A 13962-nucleotide genomic window follows, 5' to 3' on the forward strand; every position below is an offset into this window, starting at 1 on the left:
ACAAGCAGTCGGCTCTGATACCAACTTGTGACGCCCGCGATTCAATCATACACTAATCATACACGCAAATGTGTACGATCAAGATCAAGGACTCACGAGAAGATATCACAACACAACTGTAGACACAAATTAAAATAATACAAGCTTTATATTACAAGCCAGGGGCCTCGAGGGCTCGAATACATAAGCTCGAAAACACAAGAATCAGCGAAAGCAACAATATCTGAGTATAGACATAAGTTAGACAAAATTTGCCTTAAGAAGGCTAGCACAAAGGCATCTACGATTGAAAAGGCAAGGCCTCCTGCCTGGGAGCCTCCTAACTACTACTGGTCGTCGGTGGTCTCCACGTAGTAGTAGGCATCGACGGTGGCATCTGGCTCCTGGGCTCCGACATCTGGTTGCATCGACCGGAAAGAAGATGAAAGGGGAAAAGGAGGAGCAAAGCAACCATGAGTACTCATCCAAAGTACTCGCAAGCAAGGATCTACACTACATATGCATCGGTATCAAGGAAATGGGCTGTATATGTGGACTGAACTGCAGAATGCCAGAAGAGAAGGGGGAAACCTAGCCTATCGAATACTAGCATCTTGAAGCAGCTCCAAGCATCTTGCAGCATCAGAAGAGCTAAGAGTAGCATAAAGTAAAGTAGTAGTAGTGTTATCAACCTCGTCTAGAGATTCTTTCTCGACTCCCTGCGAGAAAGCAATCCCAGAGCCATACTATCCATTTCTCATCACAATCCATTTCTCATCACAAGTATCTAGTTCTAGTTGTATCGATCAGGATACAAACTCCAAGTTTCCGTTACCGTAGGACAGGCTATCGATAGATGTTTTCGTCCCTGTAGGGGTGCACCAACTTACCCACCACGCTCGATTAACTCCGGCCGAACACACTTTCCTGGGTCATGCCCGGCCTTGGCCAAACAATACGCTGCAACCCGACCTAGGCTTAATAGAGAGGTCAACATGCCGGACTAAACCTATGCCCCCAGGGGTCATGGGCCATCTCCCCGGGAACACCTGCACGTTGCGAACGCGGTCGGTGAGCAGACCTAGCTACCTCCTTCAACAAGGCAGGTGCTTATGTAGTCCAACCCGGCGCGCGTCGCTCAGTCGCTGACGTCTATTAAGCTTCGGCTGATGTATACGACGCAGAATGCCCATACTATGCCCACGTGATGGTTAGTGCTATCAGGCCAGAGGCCCCTTGGATCAAATATCCAAATCATAGTGGATTAGGAACGCGCGGTAACAAGCAAAGACTCACGAAAGATGTGACCTCGTCGCACCGTCTCGAGGACTTGCGGCAAGGGATAGGAATGCCCGGCCACGCCTCGTAATTATCTCGCGGGCACCCTCCAGGTCAACCCGACTCCTCATCACTCGCAAAAATGCTCGCACGGGTACCCCTCAGGGCCGACCCGTCTTTAGTAACAGGGTTCAGTGTAAAGTCATAGTAACCATAGTAACCGGGTGTCCAAACATCAAGGGGAAAACCCGAGGAATCACCCCCGGTGAATTCCACTCCATGTAATCATCAAGGTGAACGTAAAAGGAACCACCCCTGAGGTTCACACTTGAGGGGTTGCACGACAGAGTCGTATCGGAAGTGGTTAAGGCGGAATCACCCCCGATGACCACGACCGAATAGATACACTACAGGGTTAACATCAGAAGTGCTTTAGATGTCTCACCCTCGGCACTCTGTAGTAACCCAGTAGTGTCGAGCAACTAAGGGGAAAGTGATGTGCGGTGCCGGGGCCTGGTCTTCGATCCCGTTAATCAGGTCTTCAATGATGAAGCAGGGGCAACAAGGACAAGGTGGGGGTCACTGATGGGTCACTAACCAACCTATACTATGCAGTTTAGGATAAGCAGGTAGGTAACAATGAGCAGGTTACAAAAGCAGGTTATGCATCAGTATAGGAGCAAACAATAACAGAAGCAAAATCTAATGCAATCATGAGAGAAAGGAATGGGCGATATCGGGATGATCAAAGGGGGGCTTGCCTGGTTGCTCTGGCAAGAAGGAGGGGTCGTCGTCGATGTAGTCGATCATGGGGGTATCGGTGGCGGTCTCGAGGTCTACCGGAAACAAGTAACGGAGGGGGAACACAAATAAATAATAGAGCAATCAAAACAGCACAAAGCATAACATGGCAATACGCGGTGTTAGGTGTGCCTTAACACTTTACTAGGCGATACTGGCGAAGGGGGAAACATCCGGGAAAGTATCCCTGGCAAGGCAGTAGCGGCAGCAGCAAGTAAGTAGCAGCGGGGCTACCGGGGCGCGCGACTGGGTAGGTGGCGGCGGGCGCGGGGCTAGGCGAGTGAGGCGGCCAGAGCGCGAGGCGCACGCGTGCGGCGCAGGGCAGCGCAGGTGTGGGCGTGCGGCGCGCATGCCAGGGCAGCAGAGGGGCACGGTCATGGTCGCGGCGAGCCCGAGCGGGCAGGGCAAGGGCGCGGCGGCTGCAGGCGTGGTCAGCGACGCGGGTGCGCGGGGCAGTGGTAGTAGCGAGAGCAGCACGAGCAACACGCACACACGTACGTACGCGTACACGCGAACTAGGATGAACTCGAGGACGGTAAACGATGACCAAATCGAGGCATAGGAAGGGGGAATCCGGAGGAGAAGCTCACCACAGAGCCGAGGACGTGGTCGGGGAGGCTGGGGACGGACTGGAGTGGTGGCAAACGGCGACAAACGACGGCAATGTACACGCCGAAGATGTGCTTGATGGCGAGCACATGGGAGGCTCCGCTCGATTTGATGCCCGGGTTGGACGAAGTCGGCGGTGGCGCTCCTCCTAGATCTGTTCGTAGGGCTGTGGGACGACGCCGATGGCGAGGAGGACGACAGCGCGGCTACGGTGGAGCTCAGTCGTGTGCGGGGAGAGAGCAGCGGCGCGAGGGAGGGGGAAGGAGAGGCTAGGGTTTGTCCGAGGGGGCTGCGGGGGAGGTTTTGTAGGCAGCCAGGTGGGCATGGATGGCCGCCACGCACGGCCATCGCCGGCGGATGGATGCCATGATTACCCTCTACTCCTGTAGCGAGAAGGGAGATGAGGTGAGGTGGGTTGGTCTGTCCACTATGGACTAGAGCCCAGTCTTCCTAGCTCTTTCTTTTTCTTTCCTTTTTTTATATTTTATTTATTTATTTGGCATTTACTTTTAGTAGCAAATCATTTTAGTTGTAGAAGAAACTTGGCACATAAATACCCGGTGTTATCCTAAGGCTGCGCAAAAAGTTTCAGAGCATTCGGAAAAGATAGACTAATTGTTCAAAATAAAAATGGCTTATTTTAAAGCTGCTGGACCATTTATTAAATTCTAGGAATTTATCTATTAGTCAAATGATGTTGGTTTGTACATGATAACTCCATACAGAATATCTGCAACCCAACCAACATTTTTGTTTTATTTTTGAATATGAGTTTGAATTTTGATTTGGAACAAAGTGATCATTAGCAAAAGTAATTGTGATGACTTGGCACCATCAACAGGAGTGTACTGTAGCATGACACCCGGGGTGTTACATACACATAATATTGATGCCAAAATATGCAAAGTTTAATAATGATAGTGCAACCTATTTGTGGCACTGCCGTTTAGGTCATATTGGTGTAAAGAGCAAGAAGAAACTCCATGCTGATGGGCTTTTGGAATCACTTGATTATGAATCACTTGATGCTTGCGAACCATGCCTCATGGGCAAGATGACTAAGACTCCGTTCTCCGGAACAATGGAGCGAGCCACTGACTTATTGGAAATAATACATATCGATGTATGCGGTCCGATAAGTGTTGACGCTCACGGAGGGGATCGCTATTTTCTAACCTTCACAGATGATTTGAGCAGATATGGGTATATCTTCTTGATGAAACATAAGTCTGAAACATTTGAAAAGTTCAAATAATTTCAGAGTGAAGTGGAAAATCATCGTAACAAGAAAATAAAGTTTCTACGATCTAATCGTGGAGGAGAATATTTGAGTTACGAGTTTGGTCTTCATTTGAAACAATGTGGAATAGTTTCGCAACTCACGCCACCTGGAACACCACAGCGTAATGGTGTGTCCGAACATCGTAACCGCACTTTATTAGGTATGGTGCGATCTATGATGTCTCTTACTGATTTGCCGCTGTCGTTTTGGGGTTATGCTTTAGAGACGACTGCATTCACGTTAAATAGGGCACCATCTAAATCCATTGAGACGGCAACTTATGAATTGTGGTTTGGCAAGAAACCCAAGTTGTCGTTTCTGAAAGTTTGGGGCTGCGATGCTTATGTGAAAAAGCTTCAACCTGATAAGCTCGAACCCAAATTGGAGAAATGTATCTTCATAGGATACCCAAAGGAAACTGTTGGGTACACCTTCTATCACAGATCCTAAGGCAAGATATTCGTTGCCAAGAATGGATCCTTTCTAGAGAAGGAGTTTCTCTCGAAAGAAGTGAGTGAGAGGAAAGTAGAACTTGATGAGGTAAATTGTACCTTCTCCCAAAATTGCAAAGTAGTTCATCATAAAAATCAGTTCCAGTGATGCCTACACCAATTAGTGAGGAAGTTAATGATGATGATCATGTAACTTCAGATCAAGTTACTGCTGAACCTCGTAGGTCAACCAGAGTAAGATCCGCACCAGAGTGGTACAGTAATCCTGTTCTGGAAGGTCATGTTACCTGACCATGACGAACCTACGAACTATGAGGAAGCGGCGATGAGCCCAGATTCCGCTAAATGGCTTGAGGCCATGAAATCTGAGATGGGATCCATGTATGAGAACAAAGTGTGGACTTTGATTGACTTGCCCGATGATCGGCAAGCCATCGAGAATAAATGGATCTTCATGAAGAAGACTGACGCTGACGGTAATGTTGCTGTCTACAAAGCTCGACTTGTTGCAAAAGGTTTTCGACAAGTTCAAGGAGTTGACTACGATGAGACCTTCTCACCCGTAGCGATGCTTAAGTCCATCCAAATCATGTTAGCAATTGCTGCATTTTATGATTATGAAATTTGGTAAATGGATGTAAAGACTGCATTCCTGAATGGATTTCTGGAAGAAGAGTTGTATATGATGCAACCCGAAGGTTTTATCGATCCAAAGGATGCTAACAAAGTGTGCAAGCTCCAGCGATCCATTTATGGACTGGTGCAAGCATCTCAGAGTTGGCATTAACGTTTTGATAGTGTGATCAAAGCATATGGTTTTATACAGAGTTTTTGAGAAGCATGTATTTACAAGAAAGTGAGTGGGAGCTCTGTAGCATTTCTAATATTATATGTGGATGACATATTGTTGATTGGAAATCATATAGAATTTCTGGATAGCATAAAAGGATACTTGAACAAGAGTTTTCAATGAAAGACCTCGGTGAAGCTGCTTATATATGGGGCATCAAGATCTATAGAGATAGATCGAGACGCTTAATTGGACTTTCACAAAGCACATACCTTGATAAAGTTTTGAAGAAGTTCAAAATGGATCAAGCAAAGAAAGGGTTCTTTCCTGTGTTACAAGGTGTGAAGTTGAGTCAGACTCAATGTCCGACCACTGCAGAAGATAGAGAGAAAATGAAAGTTGTTCCCTATGCTTCAGTCATAGGCTCTATCATCTATGCAATGCTATGTACCAGACCTAATGTGTGCCTTGCTATTAGTTTAGCAGGGAGGTACCAAAGTAATCCAGGAGTGGATCACTGGACAGCGGTCAAGAACATCCTGAAATACCTGAAAAGGACTAAGGATATGTTTCTCGTTTATGGAGGTGACAAAAAGCTCGCCGTAAATGGTTACGTCGATGCAAGCTTTGACACTGATCCGGATGACTCTAAGTCACAAACCTGATACGTATTTATATTGAACGGTGGAGCTGTCAGTTGGTGCAGTTCTAAGCAAAGCGTCGTGGCGAGATCTACGTGTGAAGCGGAGTACATAGCTGCTTTGGAAGCAGCAAATGAAGGAGTCTGGATGAAGGAGTTCATATCTGATCTAGGTGTCATACCTAGTGCATCGGGTCCAATGAAAATCCTTTGTGACAATACTGGTGCAATTGCCTTGGCAAAGGAATCCAGATTTCACAAGAGAACCAAGCACATCAAGAGATGCTTCAATTCCATCCGCGATCAAGTCAAGGAGGGAGACATAGAGATTTGCAAGATACATACAATCTGAATGTTGCAGACCCGTTGACTAAGCCTCTCTCACGAGCAAAACATGATCAGCACCAAGACTCCATGGGTGTTAGAATCATTCACTATTCAAAATATCTTCCGATTCAGCGATTAATCTTCCGATTTATCGCTACTCGTGGGATGACCAATAAGATTATGCCTTATCTTCACCGTTTATCTTTTGGACCGATTTATCGCTCTGACAAGCGATTTATCAGGAATCTGCCGATAAATCGGACCTATTCATAGCACTATGTTTGCAAAAACTATGTTTATTTGTGTTTTGTGGACCTTGTTACGCAATATGTATGGTTGTCCTATTTTTTGTCATTATATGAGGATTCAAAGGCTAGGAATCGAGGTAACACTTCTGTCAAATATTATTTCGATATTGGATATAGCATATTTTGGTGTTGGGGACCGGGGATTTGCAAAAAAATGTCCGATTAATAGTCAACCAATAAAATCAATTAATTGGCCGATTGCCGATTAATCTCTAATCCCCAGCTGACTGAGATGCTAAAGATAAGCGATATCCTCAACATTGGAATCATTACTGTGTAATCTAGATTATTGACTCTAGTGCAAGTGGGAGACTGAAGGAAATATGCCCTAGAGGCAATAATAAAGTTGTTATTTATATTTCCTTATATCATGATAAATGTTTATTATTCATGCTAGAATTGTATTAACCGGAAACTTAGTACATGTGTGAATACATAGACAAACAGAGTGTTAGTAGTATGCATCTACTTGACTAGCTCGTTGAATCAAAGATGGTTAAGTTTCCTAGCTATAGACATGAGTTGTCATTTGATTAACGGGATCACATCATTAGAGAATGATGTGATTGACTTGACCCATTCCGTTAGCTTAGCACTTGATCATTTAGTATGTTGCTATTGCTTTCTTCATGACTTATACATGTTCCTATGACTATGAGATTATGCAACTCCCGAATACCGGAGGAACACTTAGTGTGCTACCAAACGTCACAACGTAACTGGGTGATTATAAAGGTGCTCTATAGGTGTCTCCGATGGTACTTGTTGAGTTGGCATAGATCGAGATTAGGATTTGTCACTCTGATTGTTGGGAGAGGTATCTTTGGGCCCTCTAGGTAATGCACATCACTATAAGCCTTGCAAGCAATGTGACTAATGAGTTAGTTGCGGGATGATGCATTACGGAACGAGTAAAGAGACTTGCCGGTAAACGAGATTGAACTAGGTATTGAGATACCGACGATCGAATCTCGGGCAAGTAACATACCGATGACAAAGGGAACAACGTATGTTGTTATGCGGTTTGACCAATAAAGATCTTCGTAGAATATGTAGGAACCAATATGAGCATCGAGGTTCCGCTATTGGTTATTGACCGGAGATGAGTCTCGGTCATGTCTACATAGTTCTCGAACCCGTAGGGTCCGCACGCTTAACGTTCGATGACGATCGGTATTATGAGTTTATGTGTTTTGATGTACCGAAGGTAGTTCAGAGTCACGGATATGATGACGGACATGATGAGGAGTCTCGAAATGGTTGAGACATAAAGATCGATATATTGGATGACTATGTTTGGACATCGGAAAGGTTTTGAGAGAGTTCGGGCATATACCGGAGTACCGGGGGGTTACCGGAACCCCCCGGGGAGTATATGGGCCCTAATGGGCTTTAGTGGAGAGAGAGGGGCAGCCAGGGCAGGCCGCTCGCCCCCTCCCCCTCTGGTCTGAATTGGACTAGGAAGGGAGCGGCGCCCCTTTCCTTCGTCCCTCTCTCCCCCTTCCTTCTCTCCTAGTCCAACTAGGGAAGGGGGGAATCCTACTGCCGGTGGGAGTAGGACTCCTCTAGGGCGCGCCATAGAGGGTCGGCCCTCCCCCTCCTCCACTCCTTTATATACGGGGGAGGAGGGCACCCCATAGACACACAAGTTGATCATTGATCTCTTAGCCGTGTGCGGTGCCCCCCTCCACCATGTCATATCGTTGTAGTGCTTAGGCGAAGTCCTGCGCCGGTAGCTTCATCATCACCGTCATCACGCCATCGTGCTGATGAAGCTCTCCCTCGACACTCAGCTAGATCGAGAGTTCGTGGGACGTCACCGAGCCGAACGTGTGCAGATTGCGGAGGTGCCGTACTTTCAGTACTAGGATCGGTCGGATCGTGAAGACGTACGACTACATCAACCACATTGTCATAACGCTTCTGCTTATGGTCTACAAGGGTACGTGGACTACACTCTCCCCGCTCGTTGCTATGCATCTCTGAGGTAGATCTTGCGTGATTGTAGGAATTTTTTTGAAATACTGTGTTCCCCAACAGTGGCATCCGAGCTAGGTTTATGCGTAGATGTTATATGCACGAGTAGAACACAAGTGAGTTGTGGGCGATAATAGTCATACTGCTTACCTGCATGTCATACTTTGATTCGGCGGTATTGTTGGATGAAGCGGACCGGACCGACATTACGCGTACGCTTACGCGAGACTGGTTCTACCGACGTGCTTCGCACACAGGTGGCTGGCGGGTGTCAGTTTCTCCAACTTTAGTTGAATCGAGTGTGGCTACGCCCGGTCCTTGTTGAAGGTTAAAACAGCACATACTTGATGAAAAATCATTGTGGTTTTGATGCGTAGGTAAGAACAGTTCTTGCTCAGCCCGTAGCAGCCACGTAAAACTTGCAACAACAAAGTAGAGGACGTCTAACTTGTTTTTGCAGGGCATGTTGTGATGTGATATGGTCAAGACATGATTTCTCCCGTGACCTCAAGAACAAAAGTAACTACTCACAAATAATAAACATGCTCATGATCAGAGGAGTATTAAATAGCATCATGGATCTGGACATATAATCTTCCACCAAATAAACCATATAGTAATCAACTACAAGACGTAATCAACACTACTAGTCACCCACAAGTACCAATCTATAGTTCCGGTAACAAGATTGAACATAAGAGATGAACTAGAGTTTGAGAGGAGTTGGTGTTGTTGAAGATGTTGATGGATATGCCCTCCCCAAGATGGGAGAGTTGTTGGTGATGATGGTGACGATGATTTCCCCCTCCGGGAGGGAAGTTCCCCCGGCAGAATCGCTCCACCGGAGGGCAAAAGTGCTCCTGCCCAAGTTCTGCCTCGAGACAGCGGCGCTCCGTCCCGAAAGCCTTCTCCTTATTTTTTTTTCTAGGTAAAAATAACTTCTATACCAGAAGATGGGCACCGGAGGTGGGCCGAGGAGGGCACAACCCACCAGGGCGCGCCTGGGCTCCCTGGCGCGCCCAGGTGGGTTGTGCCCACCTGGTGGGCCCCATCTGGTAGTTATTTGCTTCAGTATTTCTTATATATTCCATGAAAAATCCCCGTGAAGTTTCAGTTTATTTGGAGTTGTGCAGAATAGGTAGCCTGACGTAGCTTTTTCAGGTCCAGATTTCCTACTGCCAGAATTCTCCCTCTTTGTGTGTACCTTGCAAATTATGAGAGAAAATGCATTAGAATTACTCCAAAAAGCATTATTATGGGTAAAAACATTATAAATAATAGTAAGAAAACATGATGCAAAATGGACGTATCATCCACGACCCCCACCAGGGCCCGTTCCAGCCCGCATTTCCCACGAAGCACGGAGGTCCTTGAAGTACAGAGCTGATGGTGGATGAACTCCATCACCGTGTTCCTTAAAGACATGGCCAAGATGCCCACATACTGCGCACCAGTCCGATAGTTTTTCATGGCGGACCCTATAAATCTGACGAGCGCCATCTCTCACTATTGTGACAGCATTCTTCAGGGGTTTCAGAACATTGATCCTAACCCACACACGGTAAAAATTACCTGCAAAATCTTGGGATAGCTTTTCTGAGAAGAGAACTTCGCCCACCCTACTAGCGAGAGCATCAACAAGGTGTGCATACTTGTCAGGAACATCATGTATCTGAATCCATATGTCAAGTGTGTCCGGCGAGACCAAGGAAGGCTGTGTTATGCCATCATACGGTGCAAGGATGACCGCATTCCCCCGGAAGTTCCAAGGGCTGTCCAGCATGACACGTTCCCAGTCTCCTAGACAGAAAAACTGCATTGTATAGAGATTGTCCACCAAAGGGCGGAACTTGCAGTCCGAGGCCAGATCCCAAGCAGCACGCATATTCTTGTAGAACCAATATTGACTGTATGTTTTGTGATATGCACCCGCGCCACAACGGTCCATCTGGTCGAATCTGGTGGCGCCTCTTTCTCGTCGTAGATCACGTCGCCCACGTCCTCTTCGCGGAGCCCAAGCTCCGCCATGATCCTCTCCATCTCAGCAGCGGGGGCAACTCCGGACGTATTTGCCGACGCTAAACTATTCTCTACCATACTCGAAACCCTAACCCGATTTTAGAGCCAACCGAGTATTGGAAAGAACCCTAATCCCTTCACCTACCTTTGGAGATCAACCAAGGCCGGGCAGTGATACAAGATCACCCCTTGGTCAGCCCGAGTCGTTCCCGAGGTGAGATTGGGGGAGGGGAGGAAAGGTCTCGACGGCGGCGAGGGAATCGCCTCTGGGAGGAGAAAAACCCTAACGTGAGGCTTTTTTCTAATCTTTTTTTGAGACAAATCTTTTTTTTCTAATCAATTTAGTGAGTCTATGTGACTCGAAATTGGAAAAAAAAATAGTGGGCCGCATTTCAGTGTTCTTCATAGCCTTACTCTGTTGTGTTGAAATGGGCCTATGGGCTGAATTGTGTACCTTAGCTGGAGCCCAATCTTAATAGGTCCACCAGAGAGGAGAGAGATACACATACATCGTCTGCCCTAACGCTGTCCCCTCCCCACCCACCTTCCGGCGGCGGCCACCGATCTCCTCCCCGGACTTGTCCCCTAAACCAGTTCCGCTCCAGATGCGACCTTCCAGATGATGAAGGAAGATCAAATTCATTCTGCAGTCGGATTCGAAGAAGGAAGGGAAAGGTGCCAATTTCGTTCTGTCTTCGTATTCCAAGAGGAAAGAGCTCAATTTCGGTTTGTAGTAGAAAAAGGAGCTGTTTTTGTATGTCTGCGTCGCGTGAGATAATAGTAAATCGGTCGGTTTACGGATTCCACACCGGCTAGAAGAGGTTCGGAAACCTCCCGTCTCCGTCTCTTCTTTTGGGATTGGGATCCGAGGAGACTATATAATAAGATCAGGCTGGGCGCCGGCGATTGTCGCACACGGAGGGGTCATCCGTTCAAGATTCGTTTTTGTTTGTGTTCTGTTTATCCTCGCAAGTTGGTCTCTTTTGTCATCGCATCAACATGAAGTTTAACAGGGGTCGCCGCCACCGACGGAACGTAAGTCGTTGCTTATGTTCTGTTATTGTTAATTACTCTATGTTTCATTCATTTTATGAAAGCCAATTTATCGATCTATCACCGATGACTAATCTTCCACCTCGCAAAATGCAGTCGAAGGCAGAAGTTGATAGTGGAGACATGCTAAGCAAGCTGCCTGGCGATATACAAGCTTGTAATGGGGACAGGCTAAGTGAGCTGCCCGCCGATGTGCTGCTCAACATTCTCGAGAGGGTGGGCACACTTGATGCTGTAAGAACCTGCATCCTTTCGAAGAGAATGCATAGGCTGCCAACTATGCTCTCGCAGATCGTCATTGATCTCAGCCCTCGTGATTTGTTTCAAAAAAGTGATGTCGTGGCTGATGTGACCAACAAGATTCTTAGTAGGAGGCCTCCACAAATCACCATTCGCAAGCTGAAGCTCAAATTTGTCTTGAGTCCTCCTTGCTGTCATTCCATAGGCAAATCCGTTGGCCTGGCCATGGCAACACATAAATTTGATGCAGCTGAGTTTGAGATCTTGACACCGAAGGATTCCCATATTTGCACTGATGACCATCGTGTGCTCTTTGCTGACCAGTTCAATAATTTTGTTCGTGATTATCCAGATGCATTTGCTGGTCTCACGCGTCTGCATCTACGGAACATGAGCTTTGGTGAATCAGACATACCCAACATTCTTCGCTATTGCAAGGTGCTGGAGTCACTGTCTTTCTTCATGTGTGGCGCGGGGATCAGTTCGGTGCTGCATGTGGAACATACTCGTCTCACCGAACTTGTTATCTCCTATTGTGAATTCAAAAGAGTGGAGCTCAGCTGTCTACCAAAGCTCCAACGGGTGACCTTTGGTAATTGGACCTGTGGTTGCTCAAAAAAAAGTAATTGGCCCTGTGATAAAAGTCCGCTGATTCTTGGTTTTGTCCCGCAACTTTCGAAGCTAAGCCTTCCTCAAGCTTGTCTTTCACGGAAGACCCTCAACCTAAGCCAGTTGCTTGCTAATGTCCCCACTGTAAGCGATTTGTATCTGGAGTTTCGAAGCGAAAAGGTACTCACTCCAATCATCTCTACCACATTATCATTGTATGATGCTTATATGCAATGGTAGTAACTTATGCATCATTCGAGGATTTAATTTATGCACAACTTCTTGTTTTGTCTGTACCAGGTTTGGATTCGACCAGAATGCCCAAAAGTGCTTGCTCCGGTGCTCACCCAACTACGGTCTGTGAGTCTGGACAATCTTCCCGAAGAATGTGACATCTCTTGGACAATGTTCCTTCTTGAAGCTGCACCATCCGTAGAGGACCTGTGCATCACAGTATGGGATCATAAGTGCCGGAAGGAGTCACAAAAGAGTCGCTCCAGGAAAATGGATGTGCATTGGGAGCCATCTGATCCTGATTTTAAGCACAAGAATCTGGCTAGGCTAACTATCTACGGTTTCCAGTCCGATGACAATTTCATCGGATACGTTAGACGAGTCATTCAAGCTGCGGCGAACATCAGGGAGGTATCCCTGCACGACAGGAAGGTATGCCGATTGTGTTCTGAAAAGTTTCCTCATCTTGGTGTTCGTCCTTCGAGTTATCCACGGACCAGCGAGGAAGTGGATTTGTTGATGAAGAATATGACAGCGGCGGCAACGACTTCTCCTGATATTCACTTCTGCTCATAAGGTGGAGTTCAGCATGTCGTATGTGGTTGGAAGGATTCCCCTATCTCGAAGACCCCATTAGTAGCTACTACATTGCATATTTTGCAGAATGTATCTTGGCTACCAATTTGTTGGAATGACTCATTTAGCTATTTTCGACAAATGAATCGGATAAAATAAGCACGTCTATGCTGTGGTTGTGCAGTAACGTGCTTATGTGAATACAGTCAATATTCAGTTCGAATGGTGCTCTGTTATTTTTCCTATCTTGTATTTTTATGAGAGCCACGTCAGTCGGCACTCGCTGTTTTTCGTGGACGCGCAAACACAAACTCGCTGCTCAGTTCCGGCGCGACGAGGCTAAATTTCATGTTTTGACCCTTTTCTGAAACCTATTCGAGATCTGACCCTGGGATGAAAAAATTTCGAGATCGGACCCTTTTGCTACCGCCAGAGTCCATGGTGGTAGGGTTTAACAGCCTACCGCCAGAGACTTTGGCAGTAGGAAATATCACTACCGCCAAAGTCTGTGGCGGTAGCCTGCATAACCCTACCGCCAAGGTGCTTGGCGGTAGGCACAAGCACGCCTGTGTTCAATACTTAGGAGGTTTTTGGCGGTAGGGCATGCAACCCTACTGCCAGGGTCCTTTGCGGTTATACCCTACCGTCATGGTCCCTGGCGGTAGCAAAAGGGTCAGATCTTGAAATTTTTTCAAATTAGGGTCAGATCTCGAATAGGTTTGGGAAAAGGGTCAAAACATGAAATTTAGCCGCGCGACGATGCACCCCTGAGCGCGTGCTGACTGGTG

At 46.8% G+C, this 13962-nt stretch overlaps 1 protein-coding gene across 1 annotated transcript; it reads left to right on the top strand.

Moving 5' to 3' along the window:
• The first annotated feature begins 10992 nt into the window (after positions 1–10992).
• Positions 10993–13419, top strand: LOC125515505. The gene is made up of 3 exons (XM_048680998.1): positions 10993–11497; positions 11612–12544; positions 12665–13419. Exons 1-3 carry the CDS (start codon positions 11462–11464, stop codon positions 13172–13174), a joined length of 1479 nt encoding a protein of 492 aa, XP_048536955.1. The 5' UTR covers positions 10993–11461; the 3' UTR covers positions 13175–13419.
• The last annotated feature ends 543 nt before the right edge of the window (positions 13420–13962 follow it).

The sequence above is a fragment of the Triticum urartu genome, chromosome 6, assembly GCF_003073215.2.
Source record: "Triticum urartu cultivar G1812 chromosome 6, Tu2.1, whole genome shotgun sequence".
In the NCBI taxonomy this organism is placed as follows: domain Eukaryota; kingdom Viridiplantae; phylum Streptophyta; class Magnoliopsida; order Poales; family Poaceae; genus Triticum; species Triticum urartu.

Coding starts and splice junctions, on each gene's coding strand:
- LOC125515505 (XM_048680998.1), top strand. CDS start 11,462: ATGAAGTTTAACAGGGGTCGCCGCCACCGACGGAAC. Junction 11,498..11,611: donor GTCGCCGCCACCGACGGAAC/GTAAGTCGTTGC, acceptor CGCAAAATGCAG/TCGAAGGCAGAAGTTGATAG. Junction 12,545..12,664: donor TGGAGTTTCGAAGCGAAAAG/GTACTCACTCCA, acceptor TGTCTGTACCAG/GTTTGGATTCGACCAGAATG.